At 36.4% G+C, this 24,896-nt stretch overlaps 1 protein-coding gene and 1 non-coding gene across 2 annotated transcripts; both read right to left on the bottom strand.

Moving 5' to 3' along the window:
• Positions 1 to 5,286: 5,286 nt before the first annotated feature.
• TMEM167A (transmembrane protein 167A) lies at positions 5,287 to 24,863 on the bottom strand. The gene is made up of 4 exons (XM_024563557.3): positions 24,745 to 24,863; positions 14,746 to 14,855; positions 11,286 to 11,320; positions 5,287 to 6,714 (listed from the first exon to the last, which is right to left on the bottom strand). Exons 1-4 carry the CDS (start codon positions 24,745 to 24,747, stop codon positions 6,644 to 6,646), a joined length of 219 nt encoding a protein of 72 aa, XP_024419325.1. The 5' UTR covers positions 24,748 to 24,863; the 3' UTR covers positions 5,287 to 6,643.
• LOC112307592 (small nucleolar RNA U109) lies at positions 13,029 to 13,166 on the bottom strand. Its single transcript, XR_002975075.1, has one exon. It is a non-coding gene; the product is annotated as a small nucleolar RNA U109 (small nucleolar RNA).
• Positions 24,864 to 24,896: the final 33 nt, after the last annotated feature.

Below are 24,896 nucleotides of genomic sequence, written 5' to 3'. Positions count from 1 at the left end.
AGTGTCCTATCGATTTCATGGCCACTTCAAGTCCCAAGCTCCTTTCCTGCCTCTGGGTCTTTCACCATGCTGTTCCTTCTGCCTCTAAGCTCATGCTTTTGGTCTGTAGGTCTTAGCTTACCCAACCCTAACTGGCCTTCTCTGGCCACTCAATTTAAATAATACTATTTTCTTCAGAGGTTGGGTATGCTTATCTAAGTAAGTTTTTGGTGAGTTGCTTTTCATTAGAATACAGGTTCTATGACGGCAGCTGGTCCTTGTACAAGCTGATGTGAGCACTGTCTGACAGACAGTTCTCACATTTTTCTAGGAACAGAAAGGGGTATGAAAAGCTCTATGTTGTGAAGCAGAGATGCCAAGGAATTAACTTCACATTTCTGAGGAGCATGAAAATTATCCTGAGTTCTACCACTATTTCTGCTCTTCATGGTAGCTCAAACTAATTGTCTAAGAATTCAGGAACTGTCTCAATAGTTTCCTATGTCCAATTTCTAAGTGTTAGCAGGTTCGATTACATTTCTTTGAAAAGATGCTTGTGATAATACTTAATAAAAACTCAACTAGTATTGGGATTGCCCGAATACGAATGCTATTTTACATGATGGGCTTTGATTTAGAGCTAAGAACAGAATGAGGCTTAGTTTACTCATAAAACTATATTTTCAGAGCACTCATCCAACTCTATTACCTGATATTTTGTGTTCTACAGCTATTTTTGTATTGTAAATTTCTTGAACATGTAAGCCAAAGTACTCTCATTTTCCAAGATTTAACAGAGTTCCATTTGTGAATACAAAACATTAGTTAGAAAACAAGCAAGAATAAGCAATATTTTTATTAAATGAAACCAGAAGGAAAGGGAAAATTCTTTTCCAGGAGCCCTAATGAAATAATATTGAGAGTATTCTAACTTCCTAACTTTTAATTTTCAAGGTCAAATCTCTTGGTGTTACTTGGAGCCTGCAGATAACTTAACACTTCAATACTGCATATATGCCTCTTTGATGCCAGCCTTCTTGAAATCCTTCATGCTGTAAACGTTTCCTTATTTCTTTTTAAACGGTTTAGTATCTTTGAAACTTTTTTCCAGCATTTAGCTTAGATATAGTACTTGATCAAAAATGTTAAAGTGGCTCATGAATTACACATTTTTGGGCACAAATCCTCAATCACTACACAGTTGCTGCTAGGCCACTTCCTTTGCCAAAGCAAGCTCAATCACTTGTAGTGTCTGGGTATTTCGCAGTTACTGAGTGTTCTCTTACTCCACAAAGTGTGTTTAGTGACTACCCTTATTTCCAATTTATATCCCCCACCCCAGACAAACCTGCTATGCTTAAGGATAGTAATGCAAATTTTCTGACTTGAAAGCAGATTTTGCTTCCTTCTATGTTAAACTCAAAGCACTCAAGCAAAGCCATTTTGAATTCTTTTGAGCAGGCAGCAATCAGAAATTCAGTGACTTTCTAAATAAAGTGTCACATCAACTGGTAATAAAATGGAACAGTGATGGATTTACAATATACATCAAAGGAAACAACTAAGATTGTTTTTCTATTCATATCTGATTTTTTTTTTAGTTCAAAATTCAACTATAAATGAAAGTGGGTTAACAGTTATAAGAAACAGTTTATTCTTTTTTTTTAATCCTTACCCCAGGACATTTTTTTTTTCATTGCTTTTAGAGAGAGAGAGGGAGGGAGGAAGGGAGGATGGGGGAGAGAGAGAAAGAGCAATTGATTGCCTTCTGATGCACTATGACTGGGGATCGAACCTGCATCCTGGGAATGGGCCCTGACCGGAGTCAAACCCGTGACCCTTTGGTCTGCGGGACAATGCTCCAACCAGAACCACATGCCCAGGGAGACAAAGTTTATTCTTGTAATATTATTTATTGTATTACTTCCCATAGAAACAAAACTGCAAATACTTTTGCCCACCCCTGTATAGTTGTTGTAATTCATCTGGTTAGGTAAAATTTTTTTAGTAATAGGTCTAACAGTTTGCCTGTTAATTCAGTGCTTGGAAGATACCCAAAGCAAGGTATATAATACACATGAAGCCTTTTCATCTCTCTCAGTAAGTGGTATAAACTGGCTGAATGTTCTGACTGATGGACACCGCTCACAGATAGGTTTTGGATAGTGAAAGACAGCTAGCTACTTGCAAGAATGTGTGGGCATCTAAAGGCTTCCAGCTGAAGACAAGGTTAAAAATAATTGAGAGTAAGTCATTTAGATTCTTGAAGGTTCACTCCACCAAAGAACAATATAATAGACTGAACAGTTCTAAGTTGCAAAACCACCACCAAAAATATGTAAACCCGCTAAAACTAACCTCAACCAGTCATTAATATGAAGGTGAAACAAACAGAAACATGTCTCTTTCTGTCTTACTGAAAAGAAGGCAATTTCAATTTTTTCACCCCTAAAGAAACTTTCACTTATCTGACAATAAAAATTAAGAGGCTCTTGAGAGTTCATTTTGACTTTTATTATACACCACAGGCATGTGGATTAACAGAGGATGATTCTGTGTATTCTTAAAATGACAGGCAATATATGTCTCTCTGCCCGCTTTTCTGATTGTGGAGCAGCATTTCAGATAATTTTGGAATTAATTTAGGGCAGAGTAAAAGAAACCATGGCAGGCAGTATATAAATGACATAATTATCAAACTGTTTTTGGAAGCCAGTGACTTGCTAATCGTTACTGAGAACAACAGGCTCACTATTCACAGCACTGTTATAGTGAAGTCCTCACTTAACGTCATCAATAGTTTCTGTGACCTTCAATGAAACAAAACCGGTTTCACCAAAGGCTAATCGATATGAACGAGTTAAGCTTCTAGGGCATCGCATCATTGATTGCGATTGCTGTGCTCGGCTACTTACATTCTGAACACCTGTTACTGGCTAGCAAAGAAAGTAAAGAGGGGTCCCTAAGAATCTTCTATTGTTTTTAGCTTCCTATGATGCAGCATCTTCTCAAAGGCTTTGAAAAGAGCATTAAGTCCTTGCTTATTGGAACTCTTTTCTGCACACCCAGGAAATGTAGACAATGCAACTGTGTCTGTTCTTCATGCTGAGGTGCTTTCACAATCACGGCTGCTTTTGCATTGGAGTAGGAGTGACTAGGAGTGACTAAGAAAGAGATCCTAAAATTACTTCACCGGACTGGTTACCTTAGCTTTATATACTAACCCGGTGAATCTGTGGAGAGCATGCTATTGTATTCCCAGACCAAATTAAGGTTAGCACAGAAATCCCCAACCTTGTCTATATATACACCAAGGAAGAATTTTTCTGGAGGGTTTTATTTTTTGGTCAGGCAGGAGGGAACACAGTCAACTTAAATTTTGAGGTAGGTATAAATAATGAGAAAACAGCAGATGCTCTAGAAGGGGAACCTCTGCTCATCTTTCTGGGTTTGTCTTAACAAATTTCCAAGTGGCACAAGCTAGGTTCTTACAGTCTGTGATGTATCACTGGTGTTTTGCATACTGCTCTTAAATTCGGCTTCAGTGTTGCTTCTTTGGCGAGAAGTTCATGTCCCTGACTGAGTTGTCACCCTTCTATTTCCTTCGAGAACCCCGGCATTATCTCAGTAGTAAACGCTATCACATAGCACTTTGTGTAAATCACTTCATCTCTCACCCACCACCACTTTACGACTTAGAGGGGAGAAATTTTGTACTTATATTCAGTGATAATACACTATATGCACTCTATAAATGCTTCTTAAAAGAATATTGAAAGGTAAATATTGTACTTACAAGTCCTAGGTCTTTTCACAAAACTAGTCAAAGATCTGTTCATTTTTGACTTTGTAAACTTGGAGAAGTTACTTTATCCACACTTCTATTTTGTCCGAAGGTAAAACTAGACTGTTCTGCATATCACTAAGATGAAACAGTCTATTTACAAGTTACATTATTACTATTATCCATAGCATAAAAGAGCTATTTTGAAGTGGAACACGTAAGAGCATTCAGGACAGTGCCTGGCACAGCACCACAGGCATTAAGAAGATATCTGACTTTATTTTAAACTCTTTTAAGTCACAGAGGGAATTCAACACACTATGTAGCCTTCTAATTCACCAACTTTTAAGAATGCTTAGAAAGAAGATATGCTCCTGCCATTGGCACAGGTGAGGCCAACCAAGAACTAAGTATCAGCCCAGAACAAATCCCAGGAGAGATGGAATCAAAAGACTCTGGGGCCAGGAAGGAGGTTAGGCAGAGTGCTGGAACCCAGGAAACTGTGGACTTCAGTGCCCATTACCCCATCCAGCCCCTCAATAAGACTACGTGCCAGAGGCAGTTCACCTGATGCTCAAACTGTTCCCTAATCCTCTTGTGCATTCTCCCACCCCACCACGACCACAAAGGGAGTATCTGAATACTCCCTGGGCTTAACGCAATCTACACTGCCCCTTGGGTTCTAGAAAAGAAAACAATAAGGAAAATGCTAATTGCTTTTATTCACAGAATCCTATTTTTCTCCCACCTCCCAAAGAACTTGTGTCTCAAAAGGTCAGAAAGGCTGAGGTCAGAAATAAGCTTCCTCCCACTCTGTTCGGAATCTGTTGAGTACAGACTTTTACATATTTTCCAAATAAATTAATTCAATCTTTATGTTCCACCTACATCCTCCAAGATGCCATATTAATGTCTTAGAATTGATTATCTAGAATATTCGTATAGCATGTAAAGTTAGTTGTCAGAGCTTTTCAAAAGTCTAGTTGGCAGAGCTGGACAACAGATGGCCACTAAGAAACTAGACCCAGAAAGGTGACTTACTTTGCATGTATATGCTGATAAGAGAGTACTATTTTGGGGATACCCTGAAAATCCTTGACCTAACGCAAAGCCCAGGAGATAGTTTAAAGTAGGAAAAATTATCATAGCTTGATTCCCTGTCTAAAGCAAACCATACCACTTTCAACCAGCTTAAGATAAGCCAAAAATGTAAAATAAACCATATCTACCATTTAGAACAGCTTTTATCTTTTAAAAACAAAACGAAACAAACAAAAAACCCCCAAGCAATGCATACCAAGCTTTTCTTAAATGTTTCCTATAATTCCTTCCAAGTAGTTTAGTTTTTAAAAATAGGTGGCTTTCAGTTCTATACCTTGTTTCTGAGGAAAGAGCTACCAGCAGACTCATTTTTAAATAATTCGTTTCTTAAAAAAACACAAAAAACTGTTTTTCTCCTTTTTACCTTATAGGGAATTAACAACTGAGAATAATATCTAATTAATACTATATACAAGGTCCAGCACAAGTAACACCCTCTTTATTACAAAATCATAGGCATGTAATTCTGTAACATAATGATATCACACTCAAGCACACCATATGACATTTTAAATGTTCAAATTAAAACTATAAATTATTACACCCATATTATTACCCTACCAACCACACTCGAGCAGGTGTTACTTCTGCCGGACCCTGCTGCAAGGGCATTTTTTAGCTAAGATATTTAAGTTCTTCTTAGCTTTGAAATTTTCACTTAATTTTGGTTGAATCTTTAAGAAATGTGAACCATAAACTTATAAACAGTGAAATTTACAGTGAAATTTATGCCACACTCCCAATGTTCCTCTTGCCGTACTGAAGGTCCTCCTTTATTATCAAAGCTCAGACACTTAGGCCGTTATGCATGGATCAACAGATTTCACAACTATTTATCAATCAGCGCCTACTAAGTTACATACGAGATTCCAGTTCAAGCTGACAGACAAAACATATGCTAGATTCAAAGTGCTGTATTAAAAAACAACAAAAATACAGTTTGCATTTTAGGGTAATTAAATATGAAAAAAAAACACATAGGATTATTACTTTTTAATTGTTCTGTTTTGCTCTTTTCAATTTAAAAATGTAATTTTATTTAGAGAATGACGACAGTTAGCTGGTCAAACTGACGCTTAAGACATTAATCTACACTTAACCAGAGAGGCCACAGAGGCTACCACACCAGTCGGCTCTTCTAAACCCCTTTATAAGTTAAACATGAACATTTTCCCAATACTATTCAACTCACATCTTATTTTTCTTCCTCCTTAGAACTGCAAAGGCTTATTTTAAATAGTTAAAAAACTTGTAATAAACTACAGAGTTCGTTAAGAGTAGAGGTACTCCGGTTAACGCTCAGAATGGTGTGGCCAGAGGTAAAGCAAGTACTCTTAGACATGAGTGTAATCTTCATCAACAAAAATTGAGCCTTTTTCCCGATAAAAAAAACTAGTCCAATATACGATCTCATTCTACAGATATATCACTTCCAAATCACAGTGAAAGGAACTTGAATAATTTACCAATTTTTTCTACTATGTGCCTTAGAGATACCTCATTAAAAACTGGTATTGGACACAACAAAATGACAATCGCAGAATGTAATATTGTAGTGACAGTACTGAGATTGATTGTTACAAACTCTCTGAGTACTAAATGGTTACACCCTAATTACACAGATCATTGGTCCAATAACAAAATAGCAGACAGCAGCTGGAAATTTATCTCATTCAATGTTCAGAGATAAAGTCCATCATTCTTTCCATTATTTTCTGCAGATAAGTCCCCTTTTTATGTTGAAATCCGTTGGGAATTAAATTCACGCATTCTTCCAAGCTACTGTATGAAGAGGATGCTGAAGGCCATCACTATACAGCATACTGCAACATAAGGGCTCTTCCGTTCACCTGTTGAAAACAAGGGAGATATTCGAGTCGGCCAGATGCGTAGCTGACATAGATATGACTGGGTTATCATTTACAATGAGAGAAGCGTGCATCCGAATCAAGACAGAGTTACTGTTTATGAGGCCCATACATTTGGGAGGCGGGCAAAAGAAGAACTAGACGCAACATAAAAGCAAATGCAATAAAAAATACAATAAATTATATCAATTTATTTCTAAGACCACCTCCTTTTCAGTTGTTTCGAAAACCCTCAATGCGTGATTCCTGTGCCACGGCACGAGCCCAGATATTAAAAAATACAGGACAGAATGGAGGACACAGATCCAAGAGAAATGATCTCAAACTCAATTAAGGCCAAACAAATATTGCTTAATATTTTCTGTAGAAAGGGAAATTTCCTCTCATAAAAAAATTCAGCATAAAATTTTTAGCCATATTTATTTTCCTCAACAGTAGCAACTCCTGATACTTTTTAAGGGAAAAACAAGCATAAACAGGATAACAAACAGAGGGTGACAAACAAAACTGCATTTTAAGGATGGGCATGAAATAAAATGCTTAATAAAAACATATTAGAAAAAATAATTTCCAAGATGGAATTTATCTGATAGTATGATCACTCTGGGCCAGAAATGTAGGACTTAAAACCACCACTGCAGTCTGAGTCGATTTCACAGCTGTTTAAGGAGTGTTTATACTCGGGAGACTTTCCTTTCCATGACACAGACCTGGAGCTGGCTTGTGAAATGGACTTGCCAACAGATAGAGATTGTGATTGTGTATTAACGCAGGTCCATCTTACTCGCAAGGCTGTGCCATCCACAAAGCAGCAGAGTTCACGCTGCCTTGAGGACACACCAGAAAGGATGAAGGGAGCCGTACTACTTCTAGACATGATCCTGGGTCTGTGGCAGCACCTCCAGTAGATACTGTGTATACACCCCTCACTCGTGTTTTTCTGTGATGTTTAAAGCCAGCTCTTTTCCAGTGTCTAAGTTCCTTACATTTCATGTAGCAAGTTCAGTTAACTAGCACTGGAAAACATCAAATTTCACCACCTTTACCAACTAAAATCCTCAACTGAGCTCACATAGTTGTATTGTTAGTGAGCAGGTATCTTTGTGTCTGTTCAATGACAATACTCACAGACACACAAATAAAATAAACATTTGGTGTTCTTTTCTGAAAGTGTTTTTCTATCCATAAACATTTAATGGACTGCTTCCGGTAAAAGGAAAAATCTAGAAAGTGAGGAAAAATCTAGAAAGTGAGAGATCAGCATTTTCACAATACCACTATCTCAACTAGAAATAAAGTATTTAAAGCTAAAAATCTCCTTGGGTTATCATCTTTAAGCAACGCTGATTCCCTTGGTGGTAAAAGACTCAAGTTATCTAAAAAAATTTTAAAAAGAACCAACTCATTCTGACACAAATTTCAGGTAGATTTAATAAGCAAGCCCGTCGCTCCTGCTGAGGCTGGAAACTCTCACTGTCTGGCAGTCTTACTGACGACCTAAAAGAGAAATTAGTATTGTCCTAAATTTTCCATCTGCTGGAAATTAATTGTTGAGGAGGTTCTCTTCCTCACCCTCCAACTTAGAATGCTAGAATTTACATACGGGCTTCATTTTCCTGTTTTTAATTTTCATAAAAGAGACTGCCATGTGGTAGAGTTCAACATCTTTGGTTGAACTTGGGTAAGAATGTTACTTCTTGTCTGGGCCTGGTTCTGTATAAGTGAATGTGAAACAGTTGCTGTAATGTGATGTGTAACATAAGATGCTTTGGCTGGGTCTTTTCCCATTAAAATTGCACCCTTTCTTTGTGGATATATTTTGTGTCAACATAAGAGGAGCACGTGTTTGAGAAAGCAGTGTATCAGCATCAACATATTCTAAGCCACTTTGCCAAAATGAAAAGCTAATGCTTTTACATAATTGGCAAGAATGAATACTTTAACTGGACTACTTAACCAATGACATTCGTGTAGTCAAGAGAGAAGAGTAAAAATGAGTGAGCAAGCAAAAAAGAAAAGGTAGTTTATAATTGGACATAAAAATAGATGAGACTACAGGAAAGCATTAAGGAAGCTATAAACTAGGTGTCCTAAGTTTTTAGCTATACTTTCAAGTAATAATTGTGGACAAAAGAGTCACCTGGGTTGGCTAATGAATGAAGCTGTACTTCTCATATTTATTACATAAAGTGGATTTAAAATACCTTAATATTTTATTTCTGAATTAGCAACTTAATGATAACACTGAGATGAAAGCTCAGCCTCCTAACTCCACACTTTTTATATTTTATCCATGAGTATTTAGAATTACTCTAATACAGTGATATTCTATTCTTTCACAGTCTCTTGCTCTTGCATTATGTTCTCTTTGAGGTTTACTTGAGATATTCTGACTACTTTGTATTTTGACACTATTTCTTTTTCTGGATGACTTGGCTCTGAAGCAAACAATTTGGTTTATATATATTTACATTTACCACTAGCTATCAGCATTAGCCATTGAGGGTACTATTTTGTCTCTTCATCTCTCTCTTTTGGTTATTTTTAAAGTGCTTACAATTTCTTCTGTTATTTCAGGGTTGCAGCTGTTGAGAATGACTGATTGCTGGATAAATCTGCACCACAAAATTCTGTACATCTAGATTGGGTATTCTCAACTTTAGTACTAGTGATATTTTGGGCTGATTCTGTTGGAAGGGACTGCCCTGTGCATCACAGAACGTTTAGCAACATCCCTGACCGGAAGCCAGCATACCCTTAGCTAGTATACATATACCCCTACCCTAGCTGTGACAATCAAAAACTTCTCCGGACACGGTCAAGTGCCCCTCACTGACAACCACGTATCTGTGTCTGTGCTTTACCAATCTAAGGTCAATAATATTTCTTATCCCTACGCCAAAAAAGATTTTCATGCCCATCACTGTAAGAGATAATAAAGTCTGACAAAGAACCCTGAGCAAGAACAGTGGAACATGTTAAAAGCACTCTTAATTCTCTGAAAGATGTTTGTTTTAATAATCAATATATTAGAATGAGGGTCCTGACAGAGGTGCTTTTCTGTAAGGCTCTTTGTGCTTATATTATCATTTTCTAGAGGGAGAAACCTAAAAGCCCAAGGAATCGTATAATCTCATTGTAACAGATTTAAAAAGAACTTCTAGATAATTTAGTGTTATGCTTACAACTTCCACCTTGATAGGTCATGCCTATCGTTAAAAGCTCAAGGGAAGAAAAGTTGCTCTCTCAAAATTATTTCAATGTTAACTTAACAACATGAATCTTAGAAGATGCTTTTTAAAGAATTTGAAATTCCTATAATTAATCCTTAGCTGAGACTAGGTTATGCCTATAATCAGCTTTAGATATATCAATTCTAAGGTCTTCTTCAGAAAAAACTATAATATTATAATAGTTTAGTTTGTATTTTTTAATCTTTAATTAATTTTGTTTCCTGTTATGGACCAACTTCTAAATTTTCCACATCTCTGAGAAGTGACAACCAAAATAAAACATAATACTGTAATGGGAACACAGCTGATCTAAAGGAGATGATTCTTAAATTTTCCATCCTATTTAAAGAAATTAGGAAATTCAGGCAGTTGTCAGATTGGTTAACTAGACGATTTTCTTCATTATGAAAGCCTGACACCTTATTTAAAAAAAAATAGTTCTGTATAAACCCAGTGGTAGTAAAAGAGTATAACAATCATTTTTCTAGGGGATCCTGTAAATTACTCCAAAGACGACAAGAAATAGTACAAATGCCCTGAAATAGTTTTGGAACAAGGTAGGTTAAAAAGGGTAGATAATCTATTTTCAAGAATACTGGTGAATTATAGCAACACATTTTAATTCACCATTCCCATCATTTGAGAGTTTACTATGTGCTGCTGGGCACTGTGCTAAATGTTATATATATAAGGAAATGGGACAAGGGTATATTATTATCTAAACATAAATACACTGAAGATACTACTAACCTTATTATGAAAAGTTAAAAGATAACTGCATTTATGTTCACTTTAATAAATCGTAATAAAGCTTAGCTATGACCGCACAGATTTAAAGACAAAAGTCACTATTTTCTAAAAGCAACAAACAACATTTTACAACTTAGCACAAAGCAGTAAAATTATTATGTTTAGACAGTTGTTCAGCATGCCTTTCACTGATGGGAAATTCATCCTCAGTTATCAAAATGGTATACATTATACAGAAAAACATGCTCTCTACTATAAACATGTGAGCATAAAACTATACATACTTGTCTGAAATCTTCTCAAAACCAGGAATGCATGGTATCTGATATCTGAATTTCAAGACAGACTTTTCTCATATTTCCCATCTCCCTGCTAATAAGTATCACGACGTATCCACCAACTCTAGCTTTAAGTAGTATAAGGAAAAGAATTTGGTAGAACTTTACAAACTTTTGAAAATTCAAGAAAATTAGAAGCGTGCAAACTGACATTTGATTTGAATACGACGTAAGTAAATTGGCCAACAGTTTATAGCTGAAGAAATGATGAAGATTATACAGAAACACTTACCAATTCTGGCGCACTTCCAAAATATACCCAACAATCTGCACAGAATAAAAAAGAAAAAAGTAGCTATTGATTGCTGGAAAAGGTAAATTATACAGTATCACAGAGATAATTCATCACACTAGCATTTTAAACTTTTGATGCTTTGCTTCAAAACTGCAATTTGTCTGACGTCGAGCTACTTATGCAGGATAACTTATCAACTATCAACATATGTAAATTATTACTAACTGGAATGTATGAGGTGTCATAGATTAAACTTACGGTAAATTAGTGCAAGTGGCAAACATTTGTACAAGAACTTACTATTTTGACTTTAAAAAATGTAACTCTGTATTTAAACAATCTACAACTATAAAATCCAGTGATAGCATCTATATAACTATGTTACTCAATAAGGAAGAATACAAAAATATGTGCCTATGTCTTCAATATAAGTAGAAAACCCTGGTTTAGAAACACTGTATATGAAGTAATTAAGTATGGCATTTAAAACACATTCTAGAAATAAAAAGAATTAAGATGAAGATGCCCATTTAAATATATATTCCACTGAATATATTATGAATTAAATACATATTATGTGGCTATATCACTTATTTGACATAAAAAGTACTGGCATTAAAAAAACTAAGTCATTCAATGAGTACAGATATCAGAAAAAATAGTAACATTGTAGATAACTATTTTGTTGGTTTGACAGAAGAATAGAGTAATAAATGGTATTTATGCATGGTTCAAATCAAGATAAATTAACATTATTAATTGTAGCAAGTTAGGATTGGCATAAAAAAATCATACTTAACTGCAGGGAAATTTATATCACACTCTTTTTGCCCAAAGAGACGGCTGGCTAACGAATCATTACATTACTATGATTAAGACCGAAAGAAACGCTGGTTCAGTTAAGTTCTACATAGGTTCCTCCTCTGAAGTATAGTAACTTCCTGACCTTAAAACCAAAAATCTCTTGCTTCAGATTAAATGAAATGGGTAAAAATACAAGTTATTTTGAAATATGGACATTCTAACAGGTGAAACAATTTTACTCTGACAATAGAAGGACAAACCATATATGTACATTCTTAAAAGTAATGTTCATTTCTGAAAGTGTTTTTCTTTCCATAAACATTTAATGGACAGTGAGAGGTTATATATATAATTGTCAGACTGTGCCTAAAGTTCAATCCTACCTAATTGGTTGCAGACTGTGAGCAACTTTTTTTTACCTCTTTCATAGCATTCGGCACTCAGTAGGGTTGTTAAGGATTAAGTGAGTTACTGTCTTTAGAACAGTGACTACCGTGTGCTGTGTTCAGTCACACACACAAGGCTGAAGGCACATGTGACAGTAGCTCCAGGTATCATTTAAAATCAGCTGACATTTCATCAAAAAATGGAGGACAGCTGGTTAGTGATTTGCAATGCCATGATTCCATGATTCTAAAAACCTACTGATTATAATAAGCACTACTGATTTAAAACTTCTCTGGCTGAGGGACCCAGAGGCAGGACACCTGGAGCAAAGGTTAAACTGTCCTGCCATGTGATCACAGTCAATGTCTTTTCAGTCCTAACAACCTATTAAGTATCACGAGAAAGTTGGAACAACAGAGTTAGCATATTAAAAGCTGTTTAAATTTTAAAAAAATTCCCACCGTGGCCACTTTCAAACCCTTGACTGTATCAGCATATACTTCATAATGTAAAAGTAGGCATGCTACTTCTTTGGGCTTTTATGTAGTTGTATGTAGGAGAAATATACTACTACTCAACCTCTACTGGAAGGCTGGCAGCCCTGAGAACTCCTTTTTTTAATGTCGCATGTTACGGATGTATTCCTGCTCCCAAAGGAACGAGGAGCAGACGTATTTCCACATGCAATCTCCTTTCTTCACAACAGCATCAATAAAGTACAACTATTCTATGGTACTCCTATGTGATTATTCTTTGATGAAGTGAACACTTAAAAGTATCTTAGTAAATGGACATTATGTATTATATTGGAATTCCAAGCAACTGATCAATGAGAATGTTTTCGGGTTCCTACCATACGCTTTAATTGTAAGTTAATATTTTGGGGTCACAAAGAAAGGGAAGGAGGAAATAAAACTTGTTGGGTAAAAAGACTTCATACACAAGTAAGAAACAAATACAATTATGTAATTTCAACAAACGGACAAAGTATTAAATTGAGTATTGAAGATCAAGTGCAACAGTTGTTCAAAAAAAACAGTAGTGTGAGAAGACATGTCTACAAAGGGTGTGGGGCACTGTCAGAAAAACTGATGGACAAATAGCGTCTGTTTTCAATTTCAGTAAATTAAATACAGTCCTTCAGACCAACAGAGATAGATTATCAGTTTATTAGAACAGGATAACTGACTTTCAATTTTCAAAACTGGTTAGAGTTCTATTTATTCTTTTACAGATATTCACACAACCCTAGGAAATAAAGAGTAAAAAAACCCCAAATGATTTAGATAATGGGATGTTTGAGTAAATGCTAATTATGACTCCAAAGATAGAACAAAATTGAAGAAACAGAAATTATTATTCTCATAGCTGCATATCTACCACCTGGCCTCTTGTAGGAGCTTTTATTAGTGGAAGTGTGTGACCTTGTGGGATCCCAATTTGGCCTTTTTCTTCCCGTTAAAAACAAAAAAGGTGCTGGAGATAGTTATTCCTATGTGAAATATTGTATTATTTCATCTTTTTATTTCTTAAAATCATCAAGTGAGGCACAGGCTCTTATCAAGAAAGAATTAAGACAATCATTCACAGAAATTAATGGATATGTAAGACCAATAAAATGTATTTACCATATGAGCTCTTTTTTTTATATACTCTTCCTTTTGGTTAAATTCAACATGTATTTCTGTATTATAAACATGGCATTTTAAAATTTACCTCTGTTGTGACATTAAGCTCTAATTTTTTTCAGGGTGTGAACCTAGTAATTAAAAGGGATGTGACATGCCCAAGACTTAATTTTTACTACTGTTTAAGTAAGCTAAATAAATAAAGTTCTTCAAAGATTTTTAATTTATGATACAGACAGGAGTTCATGTGATTATAGCAGTCTTGGATTAAAGAGGTAATGTCTATATTATTATTTTTATGGACACAGGACTTACAAACTGTTTAATGCTTTCAAAATGTGATAACTAACTTAACTAATTATTTCATTTTCTTATTCCCAGAAAAAATACCTGTTGCATCTTTTTAAATATACATTTTCTTCAGTATAAATTTCAGGTCACTTATGAAATTTAGCTTTATATGTAATAAGATTCTTTGAACATAAAGTTTTTAGATTTTTTAAATGGAGGGAAATATAAACAGTTATTAAAAAACTAAGTTACATACAGAAATTAAAGTGTTTAATGACGTTTACAGTAATTTACATTCGGTGGCTGTAAGAACTAATTTGGGTGGTCAGACATCATGAGTAACATACCCAGTTTTATTTCTGTCCAGGAGGCTGGGCGCCAAGGATCGGATGTAAGCACAGGTACATATAAGCAGCAAGATGACAGTCAACAGACTCTGAAAATTGAAAATGGCAGACTAAAAAGAGAAAAAGAAAAATTAATATCAAAAGAAAAGCTGCATTGGTAAAACATGCCAGACAAGTACACATACCTTTTTCTTCAAAAAGACAGAATGACATACCGAGAATACTTAAAACCAAAATACAGTAATGAAGGATTCTGAGAATGTACTTTCTTTTTCATTCTTTGGGCTAAGGAACAGAGAAAATGTAACAAAAATTCTGAGTTCAACAACTTTAGAAATACAATAAAAAATGTCACACATCCAAAACAGCTCACCAAAGCTGAATCAATATGTAATTAATATAAATGTTCAAGAGACCCCGACTGCAGGCAGGGCAGTCTCTAACCTCTGCCAGTAGATGACTATGACGCGTTGGCCCCTCTCTAAGTCTTTTGCATCTGTCAATCTGGATGGAGAGTAGGAAGTAGGTTAAATGTTGGCTGAAGTTTCTTTCAATTCTTTTAGGGTAAGAATGTTTTAAATTTCAGCAATCATGTTCCATGCACTGACTCACAATAGGTTATTCGGTTTGGGTGAAAGAAAAGCACTTGCTCATTGACTGCTGATTCTTTAGAAGTTACTCAATAAATTTAACAAAGGAATCAAAGGAAATCATAAGTTTCCAGTCAAGTAAAATGAAGGTGGGTCTACTCTATTCAAAATTCAGGTCAAGCATTATCTTTTCCGGAAGTCTGCATGAACTCATTTGCTTCCCCTCTCCTATTTCATATAGAACTCTTCTTTCTGTACCCATAGCAAACTGTTATACATTATTATAATACTCATCCCTGAAGAGTGGACATTGTCTTATCGATCTCTAGCACCTGACTATGTACCTGACACATAGTGGAGCTCAGTAAGGAATGGTTGAATAAATAAAAAGTGCAGAAGTATGACTGTATATATAATAAATCCAAAATAATCTAGTGAAAAAGAACTATAGACCATAAGGTGGCTGGGTATATAATTAAAATATTTAAATCAACAGCCTTGATGATTATATTATCAACCAGTTAAGGCACAATGGGAAAAAAAAGACCTCATTTATAATAACTAGCTAGGAATAAGCCTATTACACTGGAAGGCAACATCAGAAAGCTAATCTGTAAATCTAAAGTGAACCTAATACAAACAAATTGCTCTCAATACACAACTGATTTTGAAGTTCACGTGAAAAAATAAATTTAAAAATATCCCAGGGAATTCTAAAAAAAGAACTAGCCCTGTTCAAATATTGTAATATTTTTAAAACCTTTTATACATACATTTTTAGAATACTTATAAGCTACTCAAAAAATTTTTTAAAGTTGCACGTTATTTACCAATATCCTGAAGGACAAAAAATGCTAAGTGGTAGGAAAAGCAGCATGCTTTTTTTTCTTCACAGTATCTTTAGCTGTGTAAGCCTTTATGGAAAGAAGAGGGGAGAATCCAGTGATTTTCTGTGGAAGGTTTTTAACCTAATTCTCAACTTTTTTTTGAATTTCTCAAATTTTCCAAGTGTTAGTTTTGTGGTCTGAAAAAGATAAGCAAAAATCTTTTGTATTAATTTGTTTTTCTATGGAAATAATTTCTTCATTGATAAACAAGTGTAAAGTTTAATATGCTTTGGTTTTTAACTGGATTTTAATTTTGCATATATGAAGGCAAGTGATATATGTTTTATAACTTGAAAGAAATTAACAAACGCATGATCAATTCTACATAAGAAACAGTATCTCACAACACTTACCTTTCAAAGATCATATTTTGATATATGAATATGTTGATGAATACAGTATTTGATAATAAGCTCATGAAAATAAAGCACAAATTTCCTTGCAGCCAACATAACTAAACGTATATTTAGTATCTACTCTGGGGTATGAAGCTACACATGGGGATTAAACAAGTACATAGCATGAATTCTTGCACCCAGGACTTTACAAAAGCTAATGACAACAACTGATATTCACTGAGTCCTTATTTTGGATTATCTTATTTATCCTCATGTGGTATCAATAACCTTATTTTATACATGAGACAACTGAGGCATATAGCAGTTATACTCATGTTAAGACATATATATTTAAAAAAAAACTAAATAGAAACTCACTAGCATATGTGACCACTGAGCCATGCTGACAAAAAAATGCTGTTTTCACAAAAGCCAGGAAAAGCTTCAAGGAGAAAGCAGAACTGAATCAATCCTTGAAGAGATATTACAAATAGATGGGCAAATAGAGCACAGGCTCCGGAATAGACAAAAGCATGTAAAACATGCCCACAGAATCAGGAACTTGCATAGTTAGAGAATGATGTGCAGATGTATTGTACTAAGCAAAGGATTTATGTAGTAAAGTGGCCGGAAAATAAATTTGTAAAGCAGGTTTATCGTCTTCCTAATGGAGTATCTAAATTCATGATTTTGCAATGTTTATTTTTTTCCTTCCCTGAATGTCCTGTTAAAGAAACATGCTTAAAATGATATGGTGGGTCTGGGACTGGTTTCTAAATAATCCAGTGTGTGTGGTGGAAGGGGTGGGGTTGACGAAATGCTGAGTATATGAGGCTTCCTTGTATTTTTCTTTCTACCTATGTATGTTTGAATTTTTTCATAATAAAAGATTTTAAGAGGCACTTAAAACCATGCCTATTATTAAAGAAGTGGGGTGTGTTATTTACAAGTACGCAATATATAATACATACAACTTTGTTCCTGGGGTTTATAGATCCTAAAATTTAAACAAATAATCTTAGGTAGTAAAGTCTTTTAGATGTACTCAAACTGGTCTAAAGAGTGTTTCAAACATTAGTCTACCACTGCTTAGCCTACCTACACATTCCTCTTAATGCTTAGCATGTGTGGGCTGCTGACATAAAACCTCAGTCTCGGGGTTAAAGGAAACAGATGTTCTTGTTTTGTAGAAAAATAATTGGGATTTTAAATAGGAAAATATTATTAAAGGAAAGGGAAGAAGCTAAGAAAAAGGGAAGCACATTTCATCACAAAGTAGAAGGAAAGATGATAAAAAAGGTGATGAGAAAAGTAAAATTCATTTACTGTATTTAATTTTTTTCAGATCTTTTAAATCATGAAATCTTTCTCAAGGTCTTCCGTATTTTTGCACATTTCCACCTGGTTTTGCCTGCCTGGAAAATGACTCAGACTTCTGCTCTCTCAGCTCAAGAGTGACCTTCTCTGTCAAGTCTCTCCTGCCCCCACTCTGCACACCAAGCAGAGGCAGGAACTTTGTACACGTGTGTTACACACATAGCTGCCGATTATAGCACTCACCAAGCTGTGCTGTAATTGTCTCCTGTACTTTACTGAGGTTTTCTTATCCCTACGACTATTACACAAAATAGTGTGCAGGAGTCACTGAAAATGCTGAATGAACAGGATTGTGAAAACAATTAAACAAATGCAAGAGCACACTTAGATTCCAAATTAACAATGTGGGCTATTAAAAAAAGTGTACATTTATGCAATGGAATTCTATGCAGCAGAAAGAAGCTCCTACCCTTTGTCACAGCATGGATGGAACTGGAGGGCATTATGCTAAGTGAAATAAGTCAGGTGGTGAGGGACAAATACCATATGATCTCAACTTTAACTGGAGCATAATCAACAGAAGAAAAAAGCAAACAAAATATAACCAGAGACATTGAAATTAAGAACAATCTAATAATAATAGCCAGAGGGGAGGGGGGAGGGGACAGTGTGGAGAAGGGTTTTCAGGAACTACTATAAAGGACACATGGACAAAACCAAGGGGGAGGGTGGAAGCAAGGGAGGGAGGTGGGTTTGGCTGAGGTTGGTGGGGGGAGTGGTGGGGAGAAAATATAGACAACTGTAATTGAATGACCATAAAGTAATTAAAAAAAGTATAGATCAGAATACTGAATATTTTAACTATTCAAGAGAAACCTCCACACACTCCCTTGCATTTGTATTTACTTGTCAATGATATTTGGAAAATCCAGAAGGAAGGAGCAAATATCTTCATATAAGTTTATGTGAAGGGCCCAGGCTGTAGGGTAAAATGGAAGCCTGAGGTAATTTCCTTTCAGTATCTAAATCTTTTTGTATCACAAACTGGAGTTCAAAGACAGTTCTATCAAGCAGCCAGCCTCAAGGTGTTTGCATATGGGACAATGTGTATTCTTCTGGGTCCACCTAATTTGTAAGAGATAAAAACATCTCCAAGAAGTCTGGATGACTGAGTGGGCAAGCTAGCTGGTAGAAAATTCTAGAACCTCAAACAGTTCTCCAATCCCAGGTTTACCCAGTTTTCCAGGACACACTGTGGCAATACCAGGGGATTATACAATGGCATGCTATCTAGTTTAATAGTTACTTGTATTAAACATTAAATAATGCACATTGAAACTAAGGAGTTATAAAACACAATAAAAGACAGCCTGTTCCTTCTGCAGGGTCTAGAAGAACCTATCTTCCTGCCTTTTCCATCTTCTAGAGGCTGCCTCCATTCCTTGGCTAGTAACCCCTTTGCTCATCGCTCTGACCTGTACAGGCATTTCTTTTGTAACTATGTCCCTTCTGCCTCCCTCTTACAAGGATACTTGTGATTAAATCATGCCCGGTCCCCATAATTCAAGATACTCGTCCCATCGTCAAGTTCTTAATCAAACATGCGAAGTGCCTACTGACAACTAACACAGCAAGATAACATATTTGCAGTTTTTTGGGGGTGGTTTTACAAACACTTCCTTTTTATGGGGTTTTATTTTTGTCTCCTATGTGGGCAATAAATTTTTATTGACATATTTAATGTCAGTTTAATGGAAAATTCAGTTTAATGGAAATTCACTTTAAATGAGAACTGAATACCAAAGATTTCAATTTTTAAAACTCCCAATAGCAGCACTTTTACTTGTTTTAATAACTACTGCTTTTATACAAAACTAAAGACTTTTATCCCTCTGGGGGGATTGAAGGAAACCCAGAAATGACATTCCTGACCTAGTTGTGATAAAAACTATATACAGCACTGGAAAAGTGGGTCAGCACTTTATCATTTACAAATCTAGGTCAGGCCAACATTTTTCAACTACTTTGTAAGTTCATATGTACCACTACTATCTCTTAAAATGTAAATCTGTATGTGAATGTACAAACACACACACACAAATACTCGATTTGCCAAAAATAAGTGACTACAGGTGATTGAAAAGATTTTCACTAATACAGATTTCTTTTGGTGTTATTAGCACATAAGTTCAACCTTTGCTGCTTGCTGTAAGCTAGCGCTGATATTGTACCAAATATACAAGTTATCTTAATTTAAAACTCAGAACTGCTTAATGCTTCAATGTTAAGAACACATCATGTGGATGGGGAGAAAAGGCATACAACGGTAATTGAATAACAATAAAAAAAATTTTTTAAAAAAGAACACATCAGCTTCTCTTACAATCAGTGGCCTGTAAACATTTGGATTATTTAATGAAATATGTGTATAAATTTGACTTTGGGAAAATCAGCATCTCTATGCATCAGCTTAATTCCACTTGTAAAATGAGGGGGCTGGACTAAATTGCCATTTGATTTCACTGGTCCTGTTTCAAAAGTGTAGAGACTTTCTCTGCTTACACTTTCCACTTAAAATTAGCAACTTTTACGGCTACGAGTAAAGCTACAGTCCAGAGTAGAAGCACCTCAACTCTGTTCTCCACTGGCCACACTGGTGGTCATGTGCACTTGCTTTCATCTCATTGTCACGGTGCCTACAATGCATGTGCTATGATTGTCTGCTTAGTTTTAGAGTTAGTTATGGACAACTCAGCTCGAAATAAAAGCAACAAGATGTCAAAGGTGTTAATAAGGGAAAGAGTACATATACCTATGATAAATAGTAAACTTAAATGAAGAAATGAATGCTTCACATGTGTCCTTGATAAACTATTTTGACATGAGAAAATATCTGAAGGACAAAGTGCAAATCCCGTTAGAAAAAAATTACTCTGGCTACGCGGTCAGAACACAGACTAATAGAACAGAAAAGCTTACAAATACAGTGAGCCAAATGTGGTAAGAACCCTGGCCATGTATTAGAATCATTTGGAGCCTTTGAAAGCAATCTATGCTCAGAAATTTGGACTTAAATTAGTTGGGCACCTACAATTTCTCAAAGCTCCCTGGAAGTCTTTTCTGGCAAGCGAGGTTCTAAGACATTACGCTAGAGGACCAGCATCCACATCAGGTACCAATCAGCCTTATGCGATGGTTTCAATAGTGTATGTAGTTCACGGAAGCTTCCCATGGGTTTATGAGATCAACCTATTTTGATAATACTAAGGTATTTGCCTTTTTACTTTGATTCCTTTTGTGTTAATGGTGCAAAAGTAACAGTAGCATGAGAATTATTATTTTATATAACTCTCCCTACCCCTCAACCACTGAGGCATAACATTTCCTTCTTGCATTCTGGAATTAATGGCATTATGTGATCTTGGGCAAGACACTTAATCCATCTGCACTTTATTATTAAGTACAATGTGGCCAATAATTTAAGTCTTTAATACAATGCCACATGTAAAATGCCTGGCAGAGTAGGTGTTTAATCGTTATTTCCTTCTAATCCAATCAATCATCCACACTGGAGTTGAGCTTCATCAGCCCCGGCTAAGCACCCTCAAAATGATTTTATTTATCCTTTCTTTTAACCTAACTACTGTTAAGAGTTGAGGCATTCAATCACCTACTATCTGCTCGCTGCGTGTTTCTAAACTGGTTTCCCAAATTTTAATCTTCCTCCATTTAAACATACCCTCTATATATTGTTACTACTTGGTTTCTAAAGTGCACACCATTCTTTTCTCTGCTCAGTGTCTTTAGCAGGTAAGCAATTAAACCTCATCAAAACATAAACTCCTTGATATGACAAAACCCCCTTTAAGATCTGGCCCCCAATCTTTCTAGTTTCATCTCTCATCATTTTGCTACTTCATTCCTGCCACAGAGTCTCCAAGCACCTATTGGACTTGATGCCCTTTGGTCCCTTAACTGCCATTTACTCTACCCACATCCAAAGAATAGAGAACACTGCCCAGTTCTAGCTAGCGACTCCTTCGATACTCTGTAATCACTTCTGAACATACAGGTCAGTGTTAGCTCCTTGTGGTTATCTCTGAAGCAGTTCCCAGCCAGAATTACTTTCTTGTGTTTCATTAGAACTTATGTGCTAATATTTTATCTGCTACTAGATAGTGAACATTTTACACCCCTTATTTTATACTGTTTGACTATAAAATGTGGGCAACAGCTCCTACCGTGCAGGGTTTGTATTAAATAAGAGTATCTGTAAATCACCTAATATACCCACAGAGCAAGAAGTGAAGATAAACTTCCTTAAGTTAACCAAGTAAAGGATGGGAACTGGGAATGATTTTGTCTCTATGCGGCTCAGTCTAAAGCCCATGGCCTTTTTACTACCTATACTGTCTTTCTAGATGTTAGCAGATAACACATGGACTTTACTTACTTAATAATCTTTCCCATTGGACTGTGAAGTTCTTGCTGCCTTACATGACTTTGTATTCTGACTCTTTCATTCATTCGAGTACTAACTAATTGAAACGGTGATGTAGAGATTAAAAGAACTAGTCTGTACTTTAAAAGCTCTGCCTAGAGAGGGGAGAAATATAGGCAACACCTTATTGCTGTTTTTCTTTTGGTAAGTGCTTTGCTAGTGGGATCCAAGAACTATGGATGCCCAGATGGATACCTAAAAGGAGTAGAAAAAATAAAGGAGCAGGAAAGGCTTTTCGGGAAGACATAACACTTGAGATGAATCTTAAAGGATGTAAAAAGTTAGGAAGAACAAGGTACTCTGAAGTTCTTAAAAGTATTACTGCTTAAGTGGTATAATTATGAGACTGTTTATGCTCTTATAAACAGTCTGCTGATAAACATTTTATGGCCTTGAAACATATTTAAAAAGTGAATTAAAATATGGTAATTCAGATTTAAGTCATTACTACTTGGTAACTTCACAAATATACCAAATTTATGGGCAAACTCAATGCTGACATCTGACATCTGAAGCTCATAGGAACACAGCAGCAATGAAAAATCAATCACCTGACAATTGCTTCTGTTGTGCAACCTTGTCTGATTGGCGCACTGTATTTGACAATGACAAATCAATAAAACATTTCAGCCTCTATTATGTTGTTTCTGTTACCAACAGCATGAAGACTTCTGGCATCTGGACATTGAAAAAAGGTCAGGTTCTGGATAAACTACCTACTAGGTTGTGCAACCCCAAGCACATCAGTCTTCTTGTCCCTGACTTCCTTCATCCGCTCAGAAGTGGGCTTGAAATAAGACAACACTTTTAAACTGATTTTTCAAACACAGTCACTCAAGTGCTAATAAATGAGCTACAATAGTTGCTTTTGAAAAAGTATGGCCAGACAGTTTAAATACTGTTGATTTTAAGGCTGTTGATCCACCTTGCTTTCAACGAGACATCAGAGAGTAAGATGATGAAAAGAATAACGTATCTTTGACTTGCACAAAGAGTAAAATAATTCAACTTTAGCTTCCTGGAAGATATGCAAGAATTAAAAGTAACAGCCTCTCTATTCTTTTTAAGTTGAAGGAACCAGATTTTCTAAGTTAAATAACAGCTCACTCATGACCCTCCTTCAGAGCAAGTGCATCCTGTCTATCATATGGGAGGTGGGGAAAGAGTCTCGTTGTTCAAAGAAGGAAAAACCTGCCATCTCCTCTTTAAGTGGTAAACTTCTCCAGGGAAGACAGTGTGACTTGAGCTTATCTATAACCAAAGTAACTAGCATAAACCAAGCAACAATTAATGAGTTTTCGATGAAATGTCTAAGGGCTCTGTGCTGTACGGAATTCTGCAGGAACGTCTGGGAACACGAGGTTGGCAACTATCATGCAGACTATCACGTAGAATAGCATTTTGTGCATCATGGTTGCTTTCTATACTATAATAAAAGGCAGGCATCTTCCACCCCAAATATGCTTGTAACTGCAACATCTGGCAGGTGGACTTCAAAAATTCATCATGAGGGCCTGGAGTAGAGGCTTTTGACATTTTACCATAATTAAAATAAAATGCTTCGGGCAGAGCTTGTCAGACTGTTTTATTACTACTGATACCGCATCTGTCCTCTGGCCATGATGGAGACCATTACCCCCTTTCTTCAGCCTGGAGATGTATACGTATTTCAAACTTTTCTAAGAGAGCCAAACTATCACAGGAATTTGCAATACAACATAACACATACAACTTTAATAACGTGTGGGGAGGAGAGGAAGGCCTGAGGCCAGACACCACTCCAACTACATTAAATTCGTAGAAAAAAACCATCTCTGCAGAAATCTCCAATCACTAAGACCTGTAACTTGTAAAATAGCATCTTTAAGGTTGAGAGAATCGAGGAGAGGCCTAAAGGCCCCTGATTCAACAGGAAAAAATCAAGGTGTGAAGCTTGGGGTTTATTTGACAACTACGAAATAAAAACCTTGATCAAGCGCGTAGGTAAAGGAGACTCAAAACAACGAGCGAAAACTGCAGAAGCTGGAAGGACTCAAAGGATCAAGGTCTACTAAGAGTCTATGTAATCGACCGGTAAGGCCAAACTGGCACATTTCTGCTTAACAAGTCAAGAAAGTGGCCTGAACGGGACGGGCTGGGCCACCCGGGAGTCTTTCTTGGGTGGTCGGCCTTGGTTCTCAGCGGTTGGGCGTGCAGAAGCCACATGGCTCCCGGGCCTGTACACCATCCGAACCACGGGAAAATCAAGTTAGTGACAAGGATCTCTGACCCGCGAACCCGCGGCCGCCACCCAACCCTCCAGCACCAGTTCGGGACCACAGCCCCTTCAGAAGGTTCAACCACGGCCACACCACCCCGGTTCTTACCATAGTGAGGCCGGCGAAGCCCCAGCCACATCACCCTTCCGGGCCCAGGGCGGAAAAGGCGTGCACGCCCCTCCTTTCCGTATCTCCCCTTCCGGCGTTCCTGTTGGACCTGTCAGGGCACCGCCTCCTGAACTGCGCTCTCAGACGCTAGG

The sequence above is a fragment of the Desmodus rotundus genome, chromosome 1 (assembly GCF_022682495.2).
Source record: "Desmodus rotundus isolate HL8 chromosome 1, HLdesRot8A.1, whole genome shotgun sequence".
Taxonomy (NCBI): domain Eukaryota; kingdom Metazoa; phylum Chordata; class Mammalia; order Chiroptera; family Phyllostomidae; genus Desmodus; species Desmodus rotundus.
The sequence above is the reverse complement of the archived record's forward strand: the minus strand, read 5'-3'. Positions and strand labels throughout refer to the sequence as shown.

Coding starts and splice junctions, on each gene's coding strand:
- TMEM167A (XM_024563557.3), bottom strand. Junction 11,321..14,745: donor CTGGACAGAAATAAAACTGG/GTATGTTACTCA, acceptor TATTCTGTGCAG/ATTGTTGGGTATATTTTGGA. Junction 6,715..11,285: donor TTGGAAGTGCGCCAGAATTG/GTAAGTGTTTCT, acceptor TGTTTTCAACAG/GTGAACGGAAGAGCCCTTAT.